This window comes from Ahaetulla prasina, chromosome 5, assembly GCF_028640845.1.
Source record: "Ahaetulla prasina isolate Xishuangbanna chromosome 5, ASM2864084v1, whole genome shotgun sequence".
NCBI classification, from domain to species: domain Eukaryota; kingdom Metazoa; phylum Chordata; class Lepidosauria; order Squamata; family Colubridae; genus Ahaetulla; species Ahaetulla prasina.
This window is the reverse complement of record NC_080543.1, coordinates 41,772,747-41,797,773: the sequence shown is the minus strand read 5'-3', so window position 1 is coordinate 41,797,773 and position 25,027 is coordinate 41,772,747. Positions and strand designations below refer to the sequence as shown.

The 25,027-nt window shown below is 39.5% G+C and overlaps 1 protein-coding gene across 1 annotated transcript in view; it reads left to right on the top strand.

Moving 5' to 3' along the window:
• DCAF6 (DDB1 and CUL4 associated factor 6) overlaps positions 1-25,027 on the top strand; it is a 71,727-nt gene that overhangs the window by 9,657 nt on the left and 37,043 nt on the right. Inside the window, exons 3-9 of the mRNA XM_058185516.1 lie at positions 1,759-1,851; positions 2,278-2,463; positions 2,885-2,998; positions 4,135-4,270; positions 6,492-6,706; positions 12,327-12,420; positions 21,925-22,044. Of these exons, the coding sequence (XP_058041499.1) occupies positions 1,759-1,851; positions 2,278-2,463; positions 2,885-2,998; positions 4,135-4,270; positions 6,492-6,706; positions 12,327-12,420; positions 21,925-22,044 (958 nt within the window). The remainder of the gene's footprint in view (positions 1-1,758; positions 1,852-2,277; positions 2,464-2,884; positions 2,999-4,134; positions 4,271-6,491; positions 6,707-12,326; positions 12,421-21,924; positions 22,045-25,027) is intronic.

Sequence of the window (25,027 nt, the reverse complement as noted above, 5' to 3'; positions counted from 1 at the left end):
CATTCTCTTTAGTAATCAACCCCCAGATAAGTATGGATTAATATAAATCAAACAATCAATCAGAAAACAATATCCTATTCAAGGAACTATCAAGGACAAAAACCACACTTCCACCAACACTGGCAGGGCAAGCTATTTTATAGAAACGGAACAAACTCTACAGTAACAAGCATTAATGATGTTACCTAGTTAATAATATGTCTGTAAGCAAAACCCAAAAAGTAACAAGGATTCTACAATTAAACCATGATCTACACATTTTCTATTGGAAACAATATTTCCATCTGCAGAGTACATTTCCTAGATCTAGCTTTATTTTATTTTTATTTATTTTATTAATTGCATTTGTATATACCACCCTTCTCCCGCAGGACTCAGGGCGGTTCACAGCCAATTAAAAATACAATAAATACACATTAAAAACAGACTAAAATTTATATAAATAGTGGCCAAAATATTAAAAAACTAAATAATACAAAAACTAAAACCCATTTAAAATTACTTATTTATTACTTATTCAGGCTAGCCCAGCTTGATGGAATAAAAGAGTCTTCAGCTCACGGCGGAAGGTCCGAAGGTCGGGGAGTTGGTGAAGCCCCGGAGGCAGCTCATTCCAGAGGGCAGGAGCCCCCACAGAGAAAGCCCTACCCCTGGGGGTCGCCAGTCGACATTGTTTCATCGATGGCACCCCAAATTTGATTAAATAAAATAAATAAATAAGGAGGCCCTCCCTGTGGGAGCGCACAGGTCGGTGGGAGTAGGCGGTCCCGTAAATAGCCCGGTCCTAAGCCATGGAGCGCTTTAAAGATGGTAACCAACACCTTGAATTGCACCCGAAAGACCACAGGGAGCCAGTGCAGCCCGCGCAGGAGAGGTGTTATATGGGAGCCACGAGGTGCTCCCTCTATCACCCGCGTGGCCGCATTCTGGACCAGTTGGAGCTTCCGGGTGCTCTTCAAGGCGAGATGTAACAAGGGCATGGGTGACTGTGTGCAGAGCAACCCGGTCCAGAAAGGGACGCAACTGGCGGATCAGACGAACCTGATAAAAAGCCCCTCTGGCTATGGCCATCAAATGATCTTCAAGAGACAGCCGTGCATCCAGGAGGACGTCTAAGTTGCGTACCCTCTCCGTGGGGGCCAACGACTCGCCCCCAACAGTCAGCAATGGAATAAGCTGGCCGTACCGGGAAGCCGGCATCCACAGTCACTTGGTCTTCGAGGGATTGAGCTAAAGTCTGTTCCTCCCCATCCAGACCCGTACGGCTTCCAGACACCGGGACATGACGTCAACAGCCTCATTGGGGTGGCCTGGGGTGGATATGTACAGCTGGGTGTCATCAGTGTACAGATGACATTGCACCCCAAAGCCACGGATGATCTCACCCAGCGGCTTCATATAGATGTTGAACAGAAGAGGCGAGAGGACCGGCCCCTGTGGCACCCCATGTGGCTTATTCCACATGTTCAACTAAATCTTCGGTCACATTTAAATTAGAAATTTCTTTATTCATTTATATTGGGAATTAATTATTAAGGTTGAGAGGATTCATCTTTGGAGGGGTATTATTTGTTGGTAGCTTCGGTTTTCAGAAAAATAGGCATGTTAATAATGTGAGGCCAAACCAAGGATTTTGCAATACTTTATTTATCATTAATATTTTGCTGTGGCCAAATTAAATACAGTACTTTTAATATTTTTATATGTACTTTTTAAAACTCTTCAAAATTAATGTAGCTAGTAAATATTTATTCACAGGTGAATACAATATGCTGGAATGATACAGGAGAATATATTCTATCTGGATCTGATGATACTAATCTTGTAATTACTAATCCATATAGTAGAAAGGTAAGCTAGCCAATTGTTTTTCTTCATTTGTTCAAATGCTATTATAAATACTTGTTTTTTATAATCTGTGTATCATGTATCCTATATACTTTCAAAATATTTTATCTGTCTTCAATAAAATGATTGATCCATTGTCCACCACTCTCACAAAAACACAGGCAAGATCATATGAATTTCTCCTATTTCTACTACTCCTGTCATGCTATCTGTAAGTATTGTATTAATGCAATGGTCAGATTCTTCCACAGCTGTGAAATTAATTGGCTGATTTGGAGACTCTCAACATGTCAGAAATAATCAATTATAAAATAAAGTGGGATCATAATTAAGTGATTTTGGTGGATAGATTGGGTGATGATAGAAAAAGTAGACATGAATGATCATTCTTTATTAGTAGCCTAATAAAATGTTAATCTTGTTTCCTAGGTATTAACAACTATTCGCTCAGGACACAGGGCAAATATTTTTAGCGCAAAATTTTTACCATGCACCAATGATAAGCAAATAATATCCTGTTCTGGAGATGGTGTCATTTTTTATACTAATGTTGAACAAGATGCTGAAACCAACAGACAGTGCCAATTTACTTGCCACTATGGAACTACATATGAGGTACTACAATACAATACCTTGTTACTATAAGACATGAAAATTAATTAAATACTTATGCAAATTGTGATCATAAGTGGAACTTCAGTGACTTGCAAATAGAACAGACAGTATATAAGTACTTGGAAATCTATTTTCAATCCACTATTGAATGGATATAAAATTCAGTCTCTGCCAAAAAGGCTTCAAATGCTACTCAATATTTTCTTTCTAATTGTATTCTGGTTATATAATTCAAGACCAAATTCAGTTTCTTATATTAACTATATATAATTATGTATATTATAATATATAATATATATTAGTTAATTTTCATTATATAAGAAGATTATAGGTACAGTTTATGCAATTTTTGGATCTTAACCTTAATTTTTTAAGGCAACTATTCCTGTCATTTTTAATTCTACTTATGTTTACTTTGTAGATCATGACAGTCCCAAATGATCCCTACACATTTTTGTCTTGTGGAGAAGATGGTACTGTAAGATGGTTTGATACAAGAATCAGGACAAGTTGTACAAAAGAAGACTGTAAAGATGTAAGAGAAATTTGTTAGAGACATGACGTATCACATTAAGTTCAGAACTTGGTTTACTTTGCGCTGGCAATAGAAATTCTGGAAAGGAGTCTAAGATGCGTAACCAAGTTATTAAATGTAAATGATAACCTGGTATTTATGGCTGATCTAACAGAACTCTTATTGAACAAGGAAAAACTGTTATTGGTGAAACAAGTATTTGGATTTAGTCTCACATTTAATAAATTACTTGATTTTGCAATTTTTTCAGAGTGCCCTTTACTAATATAAATAGAACAGAAGATTTACCTAGAATGGAAATAGATAACTAACACTTCATTTGATAAAATAGAGTATATAATACTTATTTTTAAAATAAATATGCTGATTAAAGGTGAAGTCTGATTTCAGTCTTTTTTTACTTCTACACATTATTACCACTTTTGCACTTTTATATTTAGCTATTTATTCACTTGTACCCTAATTGTCTTGATATTTATATCGAATTATTTGTATGTAAATCAATTTACCCAGTTTTTCTAAACTAAGTTATGCAATACCTGCTTCCTTTCATATATATTCTGGTCTTTTTCTTCTCCCCCCCCCCAAGAAAATCTAAACATAGAAAGATAATGATGATTGGAAACTGCTATATTATGATATTTTGAAAGGCTCCCAAAACCTGGTTATGTTGTCAGCCCTGTTGTCAGCCTAGGGAAATGGAAACTTTCTTAGAGATCTCAGTTGTTGAAGTGGGAATTTTTATTGTCTCTTGGCCTATGGTTTGTATATTTTTTATGATATTTATTAATATGATTTTTTATATTTTATATCTGTTGTTTTTAAATTTATTGTTTCATCTGGGTTTTTTTCTGCCATCCAGAATCATTTTTGATGAGATGGGTGGCTGTATAAATTTGTTTAATAAATTTTACACACACACACACACACACAATGTTTTTGTGGTATGGTCTCGATCTGCAAACTGTATTCTTGTCTGCTTTTCAATGATTAAAATATATTTTAATGAGAGGCAGATTTAGCTTGTCTTAAATCAGTCATCCCAAGTTAATTTTGTATTGTAGTCATAGCTCAGATAATATAATATTTGTGTGAGCTTTTCAAATAAATGCAGTATTTCCTCTTTTTTTCCCTAGGATATTTTAATCAATTGTAGGAGAGCTGCTACATCTGTAGCTATCTGCCCACCAATACCATATTACCTTGCAGTTGGCTGTTCTGATAGTTCAGTAAGAATATATGATCGACGCATGCTTGGCACACGAGCAACAGGTACGATGATGCAAGCATGACATGTTATGTATATTAATTTTGATTGCATGACTGAGGTATATCAGATGTGAATTTCCAATGAATTTATGTAATGCAAAATATTTTGTCTACAGTGTTCGTTTATATTCATAACATCTCATAATATTCAGAATACTATTCTTTTAAAAGAATCCCAATGTCTGTTAAAGGTGTTCGTAGTATTTTCTTGCGATTTGGACTGAAAAGTATTGACATTCTGTTTATTTAAATGGGATTTGTGCACCCTATCTAACAAAATAAAATTCAATAGTGAAGAAAGTAAGGTTCTACATTTAGGCAAGAAAAACCAAATGCACAGGTATAGTATAGGTGGTACCTGGTTCAATAGTAGTAACTGTGAGAGGGATCTTGGAGTCCTAGTGAACAATCACTTAAATATGAACCACCCGTGAGCTGTAGCTGCCAAAAAAAGCCAATGCAATCCTATGCTGCATTAACAGAGGGATAGAATCAAGATGATGTGAAGTGATAATACTACTTTATAATGCCTTGGTAAAACCACCCTTGTAATACTGCATCCAGTTTTTGTCACCATATTATGAAGACGATGTTGAGACTCTGGAAAGAGTACAGAGAAGAGCAACAAAGATGATTGGGGACTAGAGGCTAAAACATATAAAGAACGGTTGCTGGAATTGGGTATGTCCAGTTTAGTGAAAAGAAGGACTAGGAGTGACATGATAGCAATGTTTCAATATCTAAGGGGCTGCCAAAGATGGAATCGATCTATTCTCCAAAGCACCTGAAGGCAGAACAAGAAGCAATGGATGGAAACTAATCAAGAACAGAAGCAACCTTAGAACTAAGGGGAAATTTTCTGACAGTTAGAACAATTAATCAGTGGAACTACTTGCCTCCAGTAGTTGTGAATGCTCCAACACTGGAAGTTTTTAAGAAGAGATTGGACAACCATTTGTCTAAAATAGTATAGGGTTTCCTGCCTGAGCAGGAGGTTGGACTAGAAGACCTCCAAGGTCTCTTCCAACTCTGTTGTTATTATTTTATGCCTTCATTGGGCTGGCTTTCCACTAATTTCCAAGCTAATCTTTGAACTCCAAAGAAAATACACCTTTTAGGTTTGATGTAAAAGAGAATAGCTCAAAGAAGAAATTGCATGCCCAGCAACAATATTTTTTTCCTTTTTATTTTTGAGCAGTCATGAGAAATAAATGTAGAAATATTTTTTTAAAAACTGGTTTTAGTTGTCGTTTAATGGTTTAAATATTAAACGTCATGGTTCTGTTAATTTTTTGATTAGGGCAGCTTTAGAACAAATGGGTTTTTCTTGTTTTGGGTTTTTTGTTTTCTATAATTGCTATTTTTTTTAATATAGTTTCCTTCCACTTTGAGAACCTCCTATTTTATTTATTAATTATTACAAATACTTTATACCACCCAACAGAATGTGACCAAATTAATGATCTGAAGCTCTGGAGGGAAATATTTTGGAGGCCATTGCAATCATGAGGAAGTCAAAGATTGCAGTGTACAAAATAATTTAATAGGAAGAGGGGAAGCTAGGATTTAGGATTTTTGGGGAAGAGGATTGAAAGAGCCTTCTGGGGGATTATCATTGAGTGGACATTTAGATGTTTATTGATCGATCTGACTGAGCAACCAATTGAACTGTAACCAATTTTATTATTTTTTACTGATCTTGATTTCATTTTACTCTACACTACCACTGATAGGAAGAAAGTTTTGAACATGTCACTTTTGCTTGCTTGGCAATGACCAAGTCATGAGCAAATGCAGTTTTATTACAAATAGACCTGGCTTTTATCAGAGGAGCCTGAGGCTGAGGTCACGGGCAATCTTCCAAAACCATGAACAGGCTAGAAGATGAGACTTGAACTAAATTCCCTGAAACAGCTCACTGAGTGATTCTTGACATACCTTCCCTGGTCCATCAAATCTAAATTTTCCCAACTTGTCAACATATTACAAAACCCTATAATAGTTGGGTCTTCAGATTTCTCCATACTCAACTGTTGGCTTTGTTATGTTTCTGGTGAGAAACTGCTTCTTTGAGATAAGTAAAAAGGATTTTATTTTTCTTGCAAGCTGCATATTTTTCCAGTAAAAGACTCTTCATTTCACACAAACACTAGCCAGATAAGGATACGCTGTTTTGCATTTGAGCAATGGAGAATGTTTTCAGCTGGTTTTTTTTTTCATGTAGGTAATTATGCAGGCAGGGGTACTACAGGATTGGTGGCACGTTTTGTTCCTCCTCATCTTAATAATAAATCCTGTAGGGTAACATCTCTCTGCTACAGTGAAGATGGACAAGAAATTCTTGTGAGCTATTCTTCAGACTACATATACCTATTTGATCCTAAGGATGATACAGCTAGAGAATTGAAAGTTCCTTCTGCAGAAGAGCGAAGAGAAGAGGTAAGCTTTCCATAGTGCTGATTTGATGTCAAATAATCAGCTATATTTTAAAAAGTACTTCTCTTAAACTACTGTTGTTATATCATATATGTAATTTAGGCAATATTTTTTAAAAATGAAATATTTAATAATTGATCAAAGTCAGATAACGTAGTTTTGTTAGAGAGTCTGACAAAATCATGTTAAAGGAAACTCGTGAACAAAAATATTGGCTAAAATTTCAGTATTAGAAGAAAACTAGTTTGTTTAAGCATTTAAATGACTGCCCAACTATGTAACTTTGCGCAGCATATAAGAAAAAAGGCAAGTAGATGTGCTGTTTCTTGTTTTTAAAATTCCGATGCTTTCTTTCTGAACTAAATATTTTAAATTTGCTATGAATAATTGCAACACTGAATGATTCGACCTCTGCTGGACTACAATCCAATACTGTAGTTTTTAATATAAGGAAGTTTACTGAATGTAACAGGTATAACATTGTGCTACCTATATTTTTTTCACTTATATGAATTTTCATTGCTTTTGTTTTGTTATTTTCTCTTGCATACATTCTCTTTATACAAAAACAACAAAAGGAAGCTATTATGCAATTTATGCTAGAAAGTTAATTTGCACCAAAGGTCTAAAAACATCACAAACTTCTTGCCAAAACTGCTTGAGCTTTCCATCGGCATTTTTTTTTGCTCTCACTCACATGTTTACCATCATGTTGTACAGTCATTTTAATTGTGTATTTCATCTCCCATTTAGTCCCATACTTGTAATCACTACTACAATTACTATGGAGACAAAAGAGTTGTCAACCCCTTATACAAAAGGACCTGTCTGACATAAGAAAGAAATTTGGGCGCACTGTAGTGTGCCAAAGCTGGTAAACAGGCTTTTAACTTGGGCAACTCTACAGAGTGCAACATAGCAAAACAATGCCTAACAAAAGTTTTAGTATTGTAATACATTTGGTCTTTTTGTCATGATAACCATACACATAAGAAATTTAATGATAGAAAACATGGTAAAGATGTTTCACTATATGTAGAATTTGAGACAAGGAGAAAAACATGTTTGAATAATGTAGTGCTTTTAAAAATGGGTACTATTGATGAGCACATTCATCAGTGCATTTGAGTTACAAATTTGATATCACACCCTGCAATCCTCTTTTTTCTTTTGTACCTAGGTTTTATGAACAATAAATGAATTCATTTTTATGCAAACGTTTCAGAATACATAGATCTAACATTAAGCAAAGGAAGTTTGCATTTGATAAATATTCATACCCTGTTTCCCCAAAAATAAGACATCCCCTGATAATAAGCCCAATCGGGCTTTTGAGCACATGCACTAAAATAAGTCTCCCCCCGAAAATAAGGTCTCCCACAAAATATTTAAACATAGAGCTGGCAATCAAGTAAGATGGCAAGATGAGCCCCATCTTGCTCCACGCATCCCAAAATAATAAGACTTCCCTGAAAATAAGGTCAAGCGCTTATTTCAGGATTCAAAAAAATATAAGACAGTCTTATTTTCCGGGAAACACAGTATATAGGACAGTTTTTATTTATAAATATTGCTTGCTATTCAGAAAATGATTACGATTCGTATCCATATCATCTATGAATTTGATATTTGCAACATGCTGTACCGGCAGTCCTCAAACAGTTGTATTCATTTAATGACCAGTACAATGGCACTGAAAAAAGTGACTTATGACCGTTTTTCACACTTCCAACTGTTGCAGCATCCTGGGGAGGGGAGGTCACATGATCAGAATTTGGATACTTCACAACTGGCATGTGTTTATGATGGTTGCAGTGTCCCAGGATCATGTGATCAACTTTTGTGACCTGCTGACAAGCAAAGTCAATGTGGAAGTCAGATTCACTTAACAAGATGTTACTAACTTAACAACTGCAGTGATTCAGTTCACAACTGTGGTAAGAAAGGTCATAAAATGGGACAAAACTCACTTAACAACTATCTTGCTTAACAACAGACATTTGGGGCTCAATTATTGTCATAAATCGAGGACTACAGCAAGTATACAAAGTTAAAATATCAATTTAAAATACCTATTCCATAATGGCCGAATTAAAACCGTCAGATTGAGTTTTCCTGTGCAGAAAACTTAGAAAATACAGTGGGAACAGAATGCATTTGCTGATGAGTAAGAGCAGCTTTAACAATCATTGCATTTCAAGCACTGCATTGATGTAAATAGGATTTTGAATGAAATTCACAGTTCAGATCTTAATCTATAAAGTTGGCTTTTTTCCCATCAAGAGCATATAGGCAGTGTTATCAAAAGGATGCTTTGGGTTCTTTCTCATGAGAGGTAAGGTTGGACCCAGTAGACAGATCTTTGTGGTTGTTCCATTATTAAGGAACAGTTTGCCTTGGATATCTAACTGATCCCCACATTTTGAATCTCAGAAAAGCAGTAAATTTGTGTTTATTCTGTGAGATAGTTGGAAACTAAAGAATGTTTAGTTTCCCTTTGTTGTTGTTTTTTAGTGTTTTTAGTTTTTACATTTTATATGTGTTCCAATTGTTTTTATTTAATATATTTTGAATTGGTATTACATGGTTTGAATTGTTTTGGCTGAACTGTTTGCTTGCTGTAAACCCTCTAAAGTCTGTTGATATGTCAATAGACAAATGTTTGTAACAAATAGCAGATGAGATGTGACAAGTTTGCTTTTCTTGTTTTAAAGTACAACAGACAATCTGATTATTAGAGCTATGTACACATTTGAAAATGATTCAGAAGGAGTATTTGAACAGAGGTCACTTTAATGAATAGTAAGAGTGCTGTATTTATTCAAGATTTAAAGTACATCTTGGTTTGAAGCATATACCCTATTTTCCCCAAAATAAGACATCCCCTGATAATAAGCCCAATCAGCTTTTGAGCGCATGGCAATAAGGCCAAGCGCTTATTTCAGGGTTCAAAAAAATATAAGACAGGGTCTTATTTTCGGGGAAACACGGTAGCACTGCTATCACATAGCAAAATAAATTTTGAATTATTATTAAATCATAGGCAAATTGCAACTACGCTTAAAACATTTCTGATTTTTTGGGCATATGTAAACTGACTGTCTAGAGCTCCCATTCCATTCCTTGACTGCAAAAAAATTGTGGGTTCCTTACAAGTATTAAAATCCTATTCAAGTAATAGAGAAGTGTCTCTGTGCTGATAACATTGTTTCTGTGAACATAAATAGCATCATGAAGAATTTGTCAGGCACTGCTTGTTAAAATCCATTAATACTACTTTCCTAAAAGCATGGTCTGCCCTGTGTATGTAAAGTTATTATTAGATTGAAAATTCAGAGTTAAAATTATTAAGAGTACAATCACATGCTCTTGTATTTGACTAGGTTCCACTAGGTTTTGTATAACATTGATTTTATTTATTTATTTAAATTTTTATACCGCTCTTCTCCCGAAGGACTCAGGGCGGTGTACAGCCAAAAATAAAAACAGCAAGTATACAAAGTTAAAATATCAATTTAAAATACCTATTCCATAATGGCCGAATTAAAACCGTCAGATTGACCTAACCTAAAATACCCCATATAAAATTACAAAGGATTAAAACTTTAAAATTTAGAATTTAAAAAATCAGTCCAATCCCGCTTGAATAAATAAGTGATGAGTCCATATGTAAAACTATTCCTATAGAGTACATTGTGTCTTCTAAATAGAAAACTAAAACAATTTAATGGCAAATTTTGAATAATCTGTAGCAAAAGATTTACTTATGAAATTGCATTTTTTTAAGTATCAGGCTCTCACATGTATGTGTACATATATACAATGGGAAGGGAAACATCTTCTCAAAACATTAGCAATTGCATACAGGTAATCCTCAATTTATGACCATAATTAAGTTATACCTGTTGTTAAAACCCGATTTTCAACATTTTTTTGTGGTTGTTGAGGAAATGCTACAGTCTGCAGTGGGCATTTTTATGTTGGAAATTAGAAGTAAATGCTGATTTATATATATTTTTGATTTGGTGTCTATAGCCACCCATCTCAACTCTGGGTGGGTCACAATTTCTGACAAAAAATCATGTTTATATGACTACAAGCTGCTGCAAACAGCCATAGATGCAGACCGGTTGCTTAATTTTTATTGGATAGCAATTCCTTTCTTCACCAAGCTGCTGGTGTTCTAATTCTTTTCTTTTTATTTTGATCAACTGTAAAGACTTTTTTGTTACTCTTGGCATCTTTTGCTAAACTTCCTTTCTGGGAAATCTGTGGTATTCTTACTTTCTGGATTGATTATCTATTTCTATGTCCTGTTTTTTGTTTTTAGAGCTTCACTGTTTTATGAAGCCACATTGGCTTCTTTTATTATCCTCCATATTTTTTCTCCTTGTTGGAGTTATATACATTTGTACTTTCAGAAACTTCTGCCCACATTGAAGTCCTTTTCCTGTTAGTTTCCCATGTCATAGAGTCCAATTTATCATTTCTTTGAGTTTACTAAAATCAAAACTTTCACCTGATCATTTCCTGCTATTTCTGCTTTCTCAGCCAAGTTTTCCCTGTCGATTAGTGAGATACTTATCCCAAGTCAACTATAGCTAATACTCAATATCTAAAAGCAAGTTGCAACTATATTAGGGTTTAATGTTAAATCAACAATCCTTAAGAAGTTAACCTGATTGTTATGAAGTGTAAGGGCTGAGGTAGGAATGAGCAGTTTGCAAGCCAGGATGGCTGTTATGTAAAGAAGCAACAACTGTTAATCTGGAAGAGTGAAAGGAAGAAATCACAAGTTTAATTTCTTTAAACTTCTTTTTACTAGAAGTGGGCAATCAGTTGTTTCTACAGCTTTATTCTTATCTTCATTTTAATTTAGTTAAACCCTGTTTATGAATCTTTTGCCAATCTTCAAGCCAAGGATTCAAACTAAACGGTGATGTTTCAGGAGATTTCTGATTTATTGTCAAGTCCAGGTCAGGAAGCATGACATTTAGCCTAGTTCAAATATTCTTTCTCTGAGATTAGAAAAAAAAAAGACAGTATCCTCTGGGTAGGAGAGAGATTGGGGGAAGAGAGCATATAATACTGTAGCTAGATCTCTATTTTTACTGAACGTTAATCTAAATAATTCCACACTTCACTCACTTCTTTCAAACACACAGCCCACTATGTATATCTGTACCTTATGGCATATTTTTTTAACTGAAGAAAGATTGAAAAGGCATCCATGTTGTGGCATAGATTTAAGCAAAGTGGTTCTCTTGATGATTTAAAATGTAATGCCATAAATACCAACTAATAGAATTAAAAATTGGGAATTCTGAAAGTTTAAAAAAGCGCATCAGTTTGTTATTTCTGGATTCTGATACTAAAAAGAAAAAATATATTAAAAATCCCACTCATCATTCTCAAACTCTTCCAGATATGTAAAGTAGTCCATTTATATATAATGACAGTATTAGCTTTCTGCCTTTCTTCCTAGACCAAATTATGGTTGAAGGTTTGTCCATGCTGATAAAAATAAGACAATAAAAGTGCAAGTATTTTAACGTTATCTCATATTTTTAACTAAATAGAATAGAACATTTGCATCTATAATTTCCTTGCTTTTTTTCTTTAGTTACGGCAGCCTCCTGTCAAACGTTTGCGATTAAGAGGAGATTGGTCAGATACTGGACCAAGAGCAAGGCCGGAAAGTGAAAGAGAAAGAGATGGTACTAAATTTTAATATTTATATTTATACTAATTTTTATTCGAACTTTGCTTAGTTATATGTATAATGATGCTATAATTTTAGACATGTTATATCTCTAATTGTAGATAATGACCATATTTAGACAATTGTCCATTACTTGATAAATTATGTTTTTTCAGGCTGCAGACAAATTGTTTCTTCTTCTTGTCTTCTATCAAGCATTAGGTCTGATGCAGAAATATTACTTTATGTTAAGCCAGAATTCCCCATTATAACTAAATTGGGAAATTCTAGTGAGAAGAATTCTAATTTCTGAATTTTTCAAATCTGTCTGATAGATTGGGAACCCATTGAAGGGGAGTTTTGTAGTCATTGCTGGAAGAGTACAAGAAGGACAGAGATGTAGCAAAACAACTTATACACCATATGTGCAGTTGATTCAGATTCAACTCAGAGTGACAGTATTGTCAAATGCTTAAGTCCCCAAGTGTAAAGTCCTTTCAAAGTCATTCTAGCAGTAACTTTAATTTCTTCTATCCACTTTATCCATTGTCTTCTGCTTCTTCTATTTCCTTCAACTTGTTGTCCATCACTGCTTTCTTTCACATTTGAGTTTTAACTTGACTTTAATTCCCTAAAAGGAGCAGTCAGTTTTTATTTGACATAGAACTTAATTGATTGGAGACTCTCGTGATTCATGATACTCTTGGCAATTGTTTTCAGATCCATAATTCAAAATCATTGTTCTCTCCCTTTCTCAATGTCCAGCTTTCACAGCCAAGTGCTACCACTGAAAATTGCAATGAAAAATTTCATTACTTTAACTATCCTTATCTTTCTCTCTGAGATTAATCTTTTCTTTACATTTCCAGCAGATTTTTCTTATTTTTTTTCTTATTGACCCTAGCTACCAATTTCACTTTTTCAGCTTCAAATAAAGTTCATAAAGCATGTCAGTTATTGTAATCTTTATCTTATTAAGAACAGATTTCTCATGTTCTGTTTTTATTTTCACAATCAGACTAAGTCATATTTACTTTACTTTCAGTTAACAAGTTTAACTATCTACACATTCCAGTTACTGTTACGAGTTTCTATTCAGATTAAAGTCATCTCTTCTTGTTCTATTTGTTGTTGTTGTTGTTGTTCATTGTACAAATTCCTCAGAAAAATAATATTCTGGCACACCCTTTAGCTTTAGTATATTTCAACTTCTGCATGATCATTAAAGCATAGATTTAAAAAAATCCTTATATCCTCTTGCTCTCTTCATTGTTCTGCCTATCCTATGCCATTTTAGAAATCTGGTTGTTAATTTGATATTTTTCTCTCAATATATAGCTCTAATCTTTTTTGTAAGGAAGTAAGTGAAAAGTTTGTGTGGAATTAGTGCTGTGATTAGGTAATTTTTACATCTCACAATTTTACTATAGATATATCCACCAACTAATCTTCTCTATACTCTAAACCAGATAATGTTGTTTTATATTTGTTGACATAGAACTGTTTAATTTGCCTGTTCTTAGTGATTTTAAAAGTATTTCATCTGTGCTTGGTGCTTATTTGACAATACTATACCTACTTTCTATCAATTCCTGAATGTATTATATACTCGAGTATAAGCCGAGTTTTCAGCACGTTTTTGTGCTGAAAGCGCCGGCTTATACTCGAGTCTGATGTGATGCCGGGAACCCCGCACAGGAGACGCCAAAGAGGCGGCGAGATCGTCCGCGGATTTGCCCAAGGCTGAGCAGTTCGCCGCCGACCTGAGCTGCCGTCGCAGTCCAGCCGAACGGTGAAAGCGACATGCCGAGCGCCGCCCGCTTTCACCGCTCGCTGACTGGGACCGCTTGCTCGGGTCCGCAGTAACTCCCGCCAGGCTGTGCCGCCAAGAAACCATTTAAAAGCCCCGCCAGGGCTTTCTTCTCCTCCGTGCTTCAGAAGTTGGGCTTTTAAATGGTTTCTTCGCGGCACAGCCTGGCGGGAGTTATTGCGACCGAGCCAAGCCGGTCGCAGTCCAGCCGAACGGTGAAAGCGGAGTGGCGCCGCATGTCGCTTTCACCGCTCGCTGACTGCGACCGCTTGCTCGGGTCCGCAGTAACTCCCGCCAGGCTGTGCCGCCAAGAAACCATTTAAAAGCCCCGCCAGGGCTTTCTTCTCCTCCGTGCTTCAGAAGTTGGGCTTTTAAATGGTTTCTTCGCGCACAGCCTGGCGGAGTTACTGCGACTGAGCCAAGCCGGTCGCAGTCCAGCCGAACGGTGAAAGCGGAGTGGCGCCGCATGTCGCTTTCACCGCTCGCTGACTGCGACCGCTTGGCTCGGGTCCCGCGCGGGCGGGGAGCCGACTTTGGCCCTTTAGCAAGGAGGAAGGTGGGAGGAAGCGGAGCTGCCGGCTGTGGCGCCCGCCGAGCCGCCGCCCCCGCCGGGAAGAGGGGGGAGGTGCCCCTCACGCGGGGAGGGGGGGGGGGATGGGGGGGTTGAGGGGCGTGCAAGAGGAGCGAGCGTGGAGGAAGAGGAGGAGGCGACGGCCCCGCTGACAGCGGCTTTAAGATCAGCCCACGCCCAAGAGGGAAAGGGAGCGAGTGGGTGGGTGGCTGGGACGAGACCCCACCACAAACACACACACAGCCGGTCGGACGGCGCGTTCCTTTCTCTGCTCTCTCGCTCTCGTCAAGGCGCTGGAAGGGGCGGAGAGCGAACAGCAGCAGGAGCAGCCGCGCCGCCGCTTCCTCCTCCTCCTCCTCCTTTCGTGGCGGGCTGCTTCCAAGTCTGGAAATCTGTTTTGGGAAGTGGTGGTGCAGCGGCAGTTCAGCCCTGTCGGCCGGGGAAGGAGGCGGTGGATCGGATTCTCGCGCCACAATCAAGTCGGCTGGAAAGCTTGCTGCTTCTTCTTCTTTTTGCTTCTCTCCCCCACGGCTCTCTTGCAACGCTGCTGCAGCTCCTCGGCTCCTTTTCCCGGCGCCCAGAAGGCTCGAGCCTCTGCTGCCGATTGAATACTAAAATAAAATAAAAGCGGAGAAGAACGGGCGCCATGGTGTCCGCGTCCCTGTCGCCGCCCGGCAGGCAGCGTTTAAAAAGGCGGGGAGTTGAAAAGAGGCTGCCTCTTCGGGTTACCTCAACATCCATTCCAGAGCCGCTAAAGAGCGGCTGCTTGGCCCGCCCTGGTTGGGGAACGGGCACAAAAAGGGTCCCTGGTGACCCAGAATTCATCCTAGCCCCATTGACTGGCCCTTTGACTCGATAGGATTTAGCTGACGGGATTGTTAAACAGCGCTACCTTTCTTCTGGGGAGAGAAGTCACCTAATAAATATTGGGAGGTGTTTTCAAGGAAACATAGGGGTCCACCTTCTGCCCCCAAGTGTAAAGTCCTTTCAAAGTCATTCTAGCAGTAACTTTAATTTCTTCTATCCACTTTATCCATTGTCTTCTGCTTCTTCTATTTCCTTCAACTTGTTGTCCATCACTGCTTTCTTTCACATTTGAGTTTTAACTTGACTTTAATTCCCTAAAAGGAGCAGTCAGTTTTTATTTGACATAGAACTTAATTGATTGGAGACTCTCGTGATTCATGATACTCTTGGCAATTGTTTTCAGATCCATAATTCAAAATCATTGTTCTCTCCCTTTCTCAATGTCCAGCTTTCACAGCCAAGTGCTACCACTGAAAATTGCAATGAAAAATTTCATTACTTTAACTATCCTTATCTTTCTCTGAGATTAATCTTTCTTTACATTTCCAGCAGATTTTTCTTATTTTTTTTCTTATTGACCCTAGCTACCAATTTCACTTTTTCAGCTTCAAATAAAGTTCATAAAGCATGTCAGTTATTGTAATCTTTATCTTATTAAGAACAGATTTCTCATGTTCTGTTTTTATTTTCACAATCAGACTAAGTCATATTTACTTTACTTTCAGTTAACAAGTTTAACTATCTACACATTCCAGTTACTGTTACGAGTTTCTATTCAGATTAAAGTCATCTCTTCTTGTTCTATTTGTTGTTGTTGTTGTTGTTCATTGTACAAATTCCTCAGAAAAATAATATTCTGGCACACCCTTTAGCTTTAGTATATTTCAACTTCTGCATGATCATTAAAGCATAGATTTAAAAAAATCCTTATATCCTCTTGCTCTCTTCATTGTTCTGCCTATCCTATGCCATTTTAGAAATCTGGTTGTTAATTTGATATTTTTCTCTCAATATATAGCTCTAATCTTTTTTGTAAGGAAGTAAGTGAAAAGTTTGTGTGGAATTAGTGCTGTGATTAGGTAATTTTTACATCTCACAATTTTACTATAGATATATCCACCAACTAATCTTCTCTATACTCTAAACCAGATAATGTTGTTTTATATTTGTTGACATAGAACTGTTTAATTTGCCTGTTCTTAGTGATTTTAAAAGTATTTCATCTGTGCTTGGTGCTTATTTGACAATACTATACCTACTTTCTATCAATTCCTGAATGTACCGTATATACTCGAGTATAAGCCGAGTTTTTCAGCACGTTTTTTGTGCTGAAAAGCGCCCCCTCGGCTTATACTCGAGTCTACGTCTTGATGTACTTCGGGAACCCCGCACAGGAGACGCCAAAGAGGCGGCGAGATCGTCCGGCGGGATTTGCCCAAGGCTGAGCAGTTCGCCGCGCGGACCTGAGCCAAGCCGGTCGCAGTCCAGCCGAACGGTGAAAGCGACATGCCGAGCGCCGCCCGCCACCGCTCGCTGACTGGGACCGCTTGCTCGGTCCGCAGTAACTCCGCCAGGCTGTGCCAAGAAACCATTTAAAAGCCCCGCCAGGGCTTTCTTCTCCTCCGTGCTTCAGAAGTTGGGCTTTTAAATGGTTTCTTCGCGCACAGCCTGGCGGGAGTTACTGCGACCCGAGCTGCCGGTCGCAGTCCAGCCGAACGGTGAAAGCGGAGTGGCGCCGCATGTCGCTTTCACCGCTCGCTGACTGGGACCGCTTGGCTCGGGTCCGCAGTAACTCCGCCAGGCTGTGCCGCCAAGAAACCATTTAAAAGCCCCGCCAGGGCTTTCTTCTCCTCCGTGCTTCAGAAGTTGGGCTTTTAAATGGTTTCTTGGCGGCACAGCCTGGCGGGAGTTACTGCGACCCGAGCCAAGCCGGTCGCAGTCCAGCCGAACGGTGAAAGCGAGCGCGCCGGCATGTCGCCACCGCTCGCTGACTGGGACCGCTTGCTCGGTCCGCAGTAACTCCGCCAGGCTGTGCCGCCAAGAAACCATTTACTCACGGAAGAAGAAGAATGGCGGGCTTTTAAATGGTTTCTTCGCTGCACAGCCTGGCGGAGTTATTGCGACCCGAGCCAAGCCGGTCGCAGTCCAGCCGAACGGTGAAAGCGGAGTGGCGCCGCATGTCGCCACCGCTCGCTGACTGCGACCGCTTGGCTCGGGTCCCGCGCGGGGCGGGGAGCCGACTTTGGCCCTTTAGCAAGGAGGAAGGTGGGAGGAAGCGGAGCTGCCGCTGTGGCGCCCGCTGAGCCGCCGCCGCCGCCTGGAAGAGGAGGAGGTGACCTTCACGCTGGAGAGGGTGGGGGATGGGGGTTGAGGGGCGGCAAGAGGAGCGAGCGTGGAGGAAGAGGAGGAGGCGACGGCCCCGCCGACAGCGCGTTTAAGATCAGCCCACGCCCAAGAGGGAAAGGGAGCGAGTGGGTGGGTGGCTGGGACGAGACCCCACCACAAACACACACACAGCCGGTCGGACGGCGCGGTTCCTTTCTCTGCTCTCTCGCTCGCGCCAAGGCGCTGGAAGGGGCGGAGAGCGAACAGCAGCAGGAGCAGCCGCGCCGCCGCTTCCTCCTCCTCCTCCTCCTTTCGTGGCGGGCTGCTTCCAAGTCTGGAAATCTGTTTTGGGAAGTGGTGGTGCAGCGGCAGTTCAGCCCTGTCGGCCGGGGAAGGAGGCGGTGGATCGGATTCTCGCGCCACAATCAAGTCGGCTGGAAAGCTTGCTGCTTCTTCTTCTTTTGCTTCTCCCCCACCCCTCTTTTCGGCTCTCTTGCAACGCTGCTGCAGCTCCTCGGCTCCTTTTCCCGGCGCCCAGAAGGCTCGAGCCTCTGCTGCCGATTGAATACTAAAATAAAATAAAAGCGGAGAAGAACGGGCGCATGGTGTCCGCGCCCCTGTCGCCGCCCGCAGGACGCGCTAAAAAAGGCGGGGAGTTGAAAAGAGGCTGCCTCTTCGGGTTACCTCAACATCCATTCCAGAGCCGCTAAAAGAGCGGCTGCTTGGCCCGCCCTGGTTGGGGAACGGGCACAAAAAAAGGGTCCCTGGTGACCCAGAATTCATCCTAGCCCCATTGACTGGCCCCTTTGACTCGATAGGATTTAGCTGACGGGATTGTTAAACAGCGCTCGCACCTTTCTTCTGGGGAGAGAAGTCACTCTAATAAATATTGGGAGGTGTTTTCAAGGAAACATAGGGGTCCACCTTCTGCCCACAAGAAATGTAGGGAAATGTTTTTCGTTCAAATAAATATTCATGTTATTTTACTTGGCTCTATCTTTATTTTTTACATTGACCAGTAGCTGCCTCATTTCCCACCCTCGGCTTATACTCGAGTCAATAGTTTTTCCCAGTTTTTTGTGGTAAAATTAGGTGCCTCGGCTTATATTCGGGTCGGCTTATACTCGAGTATATACGGTATTCACATTCTGCAAATGTTTCTTACATTCTATTTCTTGTTTATTAGAGTTTCAGAATGGTGTTTATATTTTCGTTTAATACAATTTCTTTACATTTCTTCTGTTATTCTTAAATATTCCTACTTCTGTAGATTTTCCTTTATTTATCTGATCTTAAAAATATCTCTTCTTTTTAATGTTATCTCCTTCTATTGGTCAACACTCTTGATTAATATCTTTCCTTATTTACCCTTACTTGTTGAAAATTGTTATTCAGTAGTATGTCTTGTAAATTGCTCGAGGTTTTCATCCTTTATGTTTTACTGGCTGTTGTAATAGCTTGTTCTGAAAACCACTTGGATCTTTTTGTCTTTGGAATTTTTGGAACATACTTTCACTTTGTTTTTCATAATGTCTCTTAAATCTTAGCTCCTCAGATTCTCTTTCACTTAAATTAAGTATGCTAACGTTTTCTTTGCATTGCGCTTATACTCTTATATGTCCTCCAGATCAGGGGTCCCCAACCTTTCGAACCTCAGGGACCACTAAATTCATAATTTTAATTCCCGTGGACCACTAATATGATCTGCTTAATGACCGGCTGGGTGGGTGTGGTTAGGTGGTCATGTGACTGGGTGGGCATGACCAACTTGATGTCACTCACGTCGAGGGGTGCCTTGCCAGCCTCTACTCACCCCTCCATTCCTACCCACTCCTCCCCTGCCTGCCTGGGCTCCTTAGGGCCCCATCAGGAAGCAGTTATTGGAGCTAAGCAGCCACCATAAGAGTTGCCAAAACAGCTGGCTCAGTTCAAATTGGATTTGATCGAGAAGGAGGCTCAGCAGAAGCACCTCATTGAGGACTAGGAGCATAAGTTTTCCAAGCAGAGGGAAGACCTGCAGGAGTGCAAGGCCAGATACCGGCGCCTGGAGGTTCAGCGGGCTGAGATAGTCAGCCAGTTCCAGGCCATGATGCAGTCCCACTGGAATAAGGTCCTCTGGCTCTTCACCACCACCAGCACTTCCCTCCAGTCTTCTCCCAAAGACCCACACCAGGAGGCTGAAGCAGACCCCAACCCACACAAAAAGACCCCAAAGGGGGAGACTCTGCAGCAACACAAGTGTTCATTGCACATATCTGGTCCAGGGGCCGTAGTTTGACGACCAATATAAAAATGCAATATAAAAATGCAAATAATTTTTCTGCGGAGCACCAAAATTTTCTCGCGGACCACCAGTGGTCCACAGACCACCAGTTGGTGACCACTGCTCCAGATTGATTTTGTAGGTTTAATACATACATTTAATGCCAAGAATTCATGGTCTGTTCCATAGTCTGCATCTGGTAGTATCCTGGTTGACTAAATTGTACTTATCATCTGTTTCCTATCGTCAAATCAATTTGATTCCAGAGTTGTGCATTTTATGATGTGATTGTGCTGAGTCTGCATTTCTATTTCTTAAAGTAGGTATTATGTTAATTTAGTTCAAATTTTCCTGTGATTCTTGTTCCTCCATTTCTCTGATTTCTGTATTAAAGTCACCCTCTATTGAACAGTATTATATCTTTTTAAATACTGCTTTTAGCATCCCTTTCAATTGGCCATACAATTCCTCATTTTCTTAATTGCATATGTAGCAAGTACATTTACTGATATTCATTATATATACTCATTCTAATAGGTCCTGTAATTTATTGGGTTCTTGTCAAGTATATATTTAGCAAATTTCTTTTTGAATACCATTGCCTTTTTCTTCTATATGGTCCAATGTCACAAATTATATAATTATATGATTTTAAGTTGGCTTCTCTCATACTTACAGAACTCACTCGATCTTACCACCACAGTGGATTAACCTTAATGTTGCCACTATTCCATTAGCTTTTGGTTTTCCCTAGGCTTTCAGATTCTTCTACAGATTCTTCTGTTAGTTTAAATAAGATTGAAATTTACCTGAAGTGATCACAGTAACATGTACAATTTTAGAGTGCTTTGTTTCTTGAGAGAATGACTATATTTGCTAGCTTTGCCTCTCTTCCTTTAACTATTCTTACAGTTTTCTTTCTTCATTTTCATCATCCTCTCATCATTTTTCTTTTTTCCAATTTTTAACTTGCATAGGAAAATGGATAGGATTTATACTGGAATGTGCTTCAGTTGTATTCTGATGTTATTATAAAAATAATATTTTGCATAATTCTTTACATTCTACAAACTGTTTTCATTGCCAGTATATTTCTGGGTTATAATGTCCTGTAAAGCCCTATACGGCCTAGGATCAGGTTAATTCAGAGTCCACCTCTCCTAGTTGCATCTATCTGTTGCAGTAGAATTGGCAAGACAGATTACGTGTTCCATCCATGAAAGAATGTAATCTAGTGGAAACCAGGAAGAAAGTCTTTTCTGCCATAGTCCACAACCTGTGAAATATCATGCCCTGGAATTTAGATTGACCCCAACTCTACTGGCCTTTAGAAGGGCCTTGAAGACATGACTCTACCACCACACCTGGAGGTCTGGCAGTGGTAGAAGCTCTTACAGGGGCTGTGTTAAACTAATATAAGGTTGGATTCTGCTGCTCATCATGATTATTTTTGTTTTTAAATGATTATTGATGGTATTAGAAGCTTCCATATTTGTTCTTTAACTTGCTTTTCTAAAATTATTTTTACATGTTGTGAGCTACCCAGATTTACCTAATTGAGATGGGCAGCCGTACAAATAACAACAACAACAACAATGGTAATAAAATAAACCCCCCTACAAAATATAAAAATTAAATATCACTTGTTTTTATTCTTTCATTTTTCAGAGATACAAATATATATGGTTGCAGTTAGTAAAAGCAAAAGTACAGTAAAAGCATTAATATCACTATTTATACATAGGTGAACAGAGCCCTAACGTTTCATTAATGCAAAGAATGTCTGACATGTTGTCAAGATGGTTTGAAGAAGCAAGTGAAGTTGCACAGAGCAACAGAGGAAGAGGACGATCTCGCTCTAGAGGTAAATGCCTTTAATAGCCTTCACAATTAAGTGATGGTAACAAGTCTATTTAATCCAGAATATGCTGATATTATAATGTTGCTATCTCAACTCAAGAGTAAGCTTGTTAAGAACAAAAATTTTCTCCATCGTAGTGGAAACAGCAGCTAGGAATGGGTTGTACTCGTCTGTTCAGTTGAAGGACTGAGTCTGTTAAATTGTAAGCTCTGTCTTCATTGCTAGGGTTTTCCAGCTTTTGACTCAGTCCTTCAGACTGGACAGATGTGTCAAGCCTTCTCTCTCTGATTCTTCTTGGATATTTTTTGCCATAATTGAGATATTCTTTATCTGGATTGTGTGAGTTATCGGCTGACTCCCAACAGAGGTTGAGTCTCTGGAGAGCTTCCCGCCAGCTTGGGAACTCTCAGCTGCTCAGCCAACAGTAACTGTCTGCCTGTGCTTTGCGCTCCATTGAATTAAAGGCATTCCGGAGCAGCAGTGGAGTCAAACACTTCGGAGCTGCTGAGAGATCAGACTGTGGAGCTTTGCGCTCCCCTATTATCGGGAAAGTTGCTTGGAGGAGCTTCGCGCTCCCGGACGGGCTGATTGGGTGGCAATTTTACATTGGACACCACCCAATAGATAGGACATATCGGTGGAACTTTGTGCTCCTGTTTGCCAGCCTGTCTCCTTGTCAGCAGCCCAGCACTTCCCCACGAACTGCGGAGAGCACTATAGCAGCTTCGTGCTCCACTTGTAGTGGCAATGAGTTGCTGAAATTACACACTCCATTATTGTGCTCCTCAGGCTGGACGCCGACATCTTGAAGAGTTAGTGCTTTCTCAACTAAGCGGCCTTCAGTCGAGAGCTTCAGCTCTATTAACGATCGGAACCTCGTGGTCCTCTATCGAGCCAACTGTTGCTTTCAGGAGCTTAGCGCTTCATAGTTGGAAGTCTGCTGAGGAGCTTGCGCTCCGTGGCAAAGACACTCACCATTTTTGGAGTTTCGCACTCAAGTGATTGAATCACAGTGGTGAGAGGCTCCAAAGCGTGTAATGCACGCCTGGTAGGAGTTCACGCTCTGGGAGGTGGGTTTTTTTTATAATTTTTTAAAAAAAATTTAAAAACATACAAACATAAAAACATCTTCCATTCAAATTTCAATACAATATGTCGGAGTGTGAAATACATTTTTTGTGCAAACAATTATCTATCATTAACTTATTTAATCATCCATTTTATCATCTAACTGTAATCAAATATTTTACTCAATTAATTTCTGAATAATCATTCTGGAACAATATTTTGTCTTATCATCCTATTTTATCCATCATTTAAAACAATTATATCATTCATTTATATCCAATTCATTATCATTAATTTTTAACTTATTAAAAACTGAAATCTTCTTTATCATAATTTCCTTTCTAACCATTAGTAAAATAAGTCCCATACTTTTATAAAATTGCTTATCTTCCTGTTCTCTAATTTCAAACGTCAAATTTACTCATTTCTGCACAGTCCATTATTTTCCTAATAATCTTGCAATTGCAATTTCTCATTTTTCCAATTCCTTGCAAATACAATTCTAGCTGCTGTTATTACATTCACGATCAAATATCTCAGTTCTCTAGTATAGGTTAGAAAAACTATAAAAACAGTAGAAAAACTTCTGGTTTAAAGTCTATATGTTTCTTTATCATTTTCTCCAGCCATGTATGTATTTTAGTCCAGTATCTTTTAGCTTCTCTGCAAGTCCACCACATATGGTAATAGAATCCAGATATCAGTTGACATTTCAAATATTTTTCAGATTTATTCTTGAACGTTCTGGCTATCCTTGTCAGGGGTAAGTGCCACCTGTAACCTGGGAGTTTTTTTCAAGTAGTCCCACTGGATAGATTTGGGGTTAAAGCGACATAGATTGGCCGATTTACTCTAGCCCCGCTGCTTAATTTACTGACCTTGTGGGACCCTCATGGGATTAGACTCTATCCCACCGAGTCATGCCTAAGACCTTGTGTAAGTCCCACAGAGGCGGAGACTCCCAAGCAGCCAAAATGGCCAACTCTCGCTCTGTTGATGGAGGCCCTACAACAGCCACGTCTGGCAGACATGATAGCGCTTCCAAGGCTGTCCAAAAAGATGAAAAGCGCAGGGATCAGGCCCTTCAAAAAATTTACAACAGGGCCAGTAAAGTCACGACTTCTGGGTCAAAATCCCAAGATGATCCCTGCACCTCGGCTGCATCCCACCATCATGGAAATCCACTAGGGGGTACCCCAGATCAAGTTTCCCTCTGGGATTTCTCCTTGCCACTAACCACAGCTGATATATATGATATATATGTTGCCGCCCCTCCAGTCTCACCTAGGGCGACGAAGGCCCCTGAGCAATCTTCCCAGGCGGTCCCTCAAACCATAGTGGCCTCAGTGGCATTTGACGTGTCTCCTGTTCCTGGTCCAGGGTTTGTCCTTCCTGACAATATTCAGGATATTATTGTCAGAGCCGTTCAACAGAGTATTTCTGCTCTGTTCAGCAGAATTCAGCAGCCTGGACAGGCATACTCTGAAACTTTCACATTCTCTGATGCTCACTCAGGGCCCAGTCCTGATGACTTTCATTCCTTTCAGGACCCAAGTTCTCCTAGTCCTTCTAAGAAGAGCCGTCCATCACTTTCAGAAGAGGGGGATCACAGAGAACCTGACCTCTCTGATGATGAGGGCCTGCAGCCAGAGACGCCCTCATTCACTGGGCTTTTTCTGCAAAGTGTTTTCAAGTCCGTATTATTTAAAGCCACCAATGTTGCCAGTATCAGTTCGACCGCTGAGGGTCCAACATCAACACACTTCCAGCAGTCAACGGGTCTGCCTTTTTTAGAGCCAGACAAAACTCTGGATGTTGTCCCATCTCCTTGTCTCTTTGTACACATCGTCAAGAGACAGTAGACAAACCCAGACTCAGCACCGCTTCTTACTTCTACAGATAGACGTTATTGCAACGT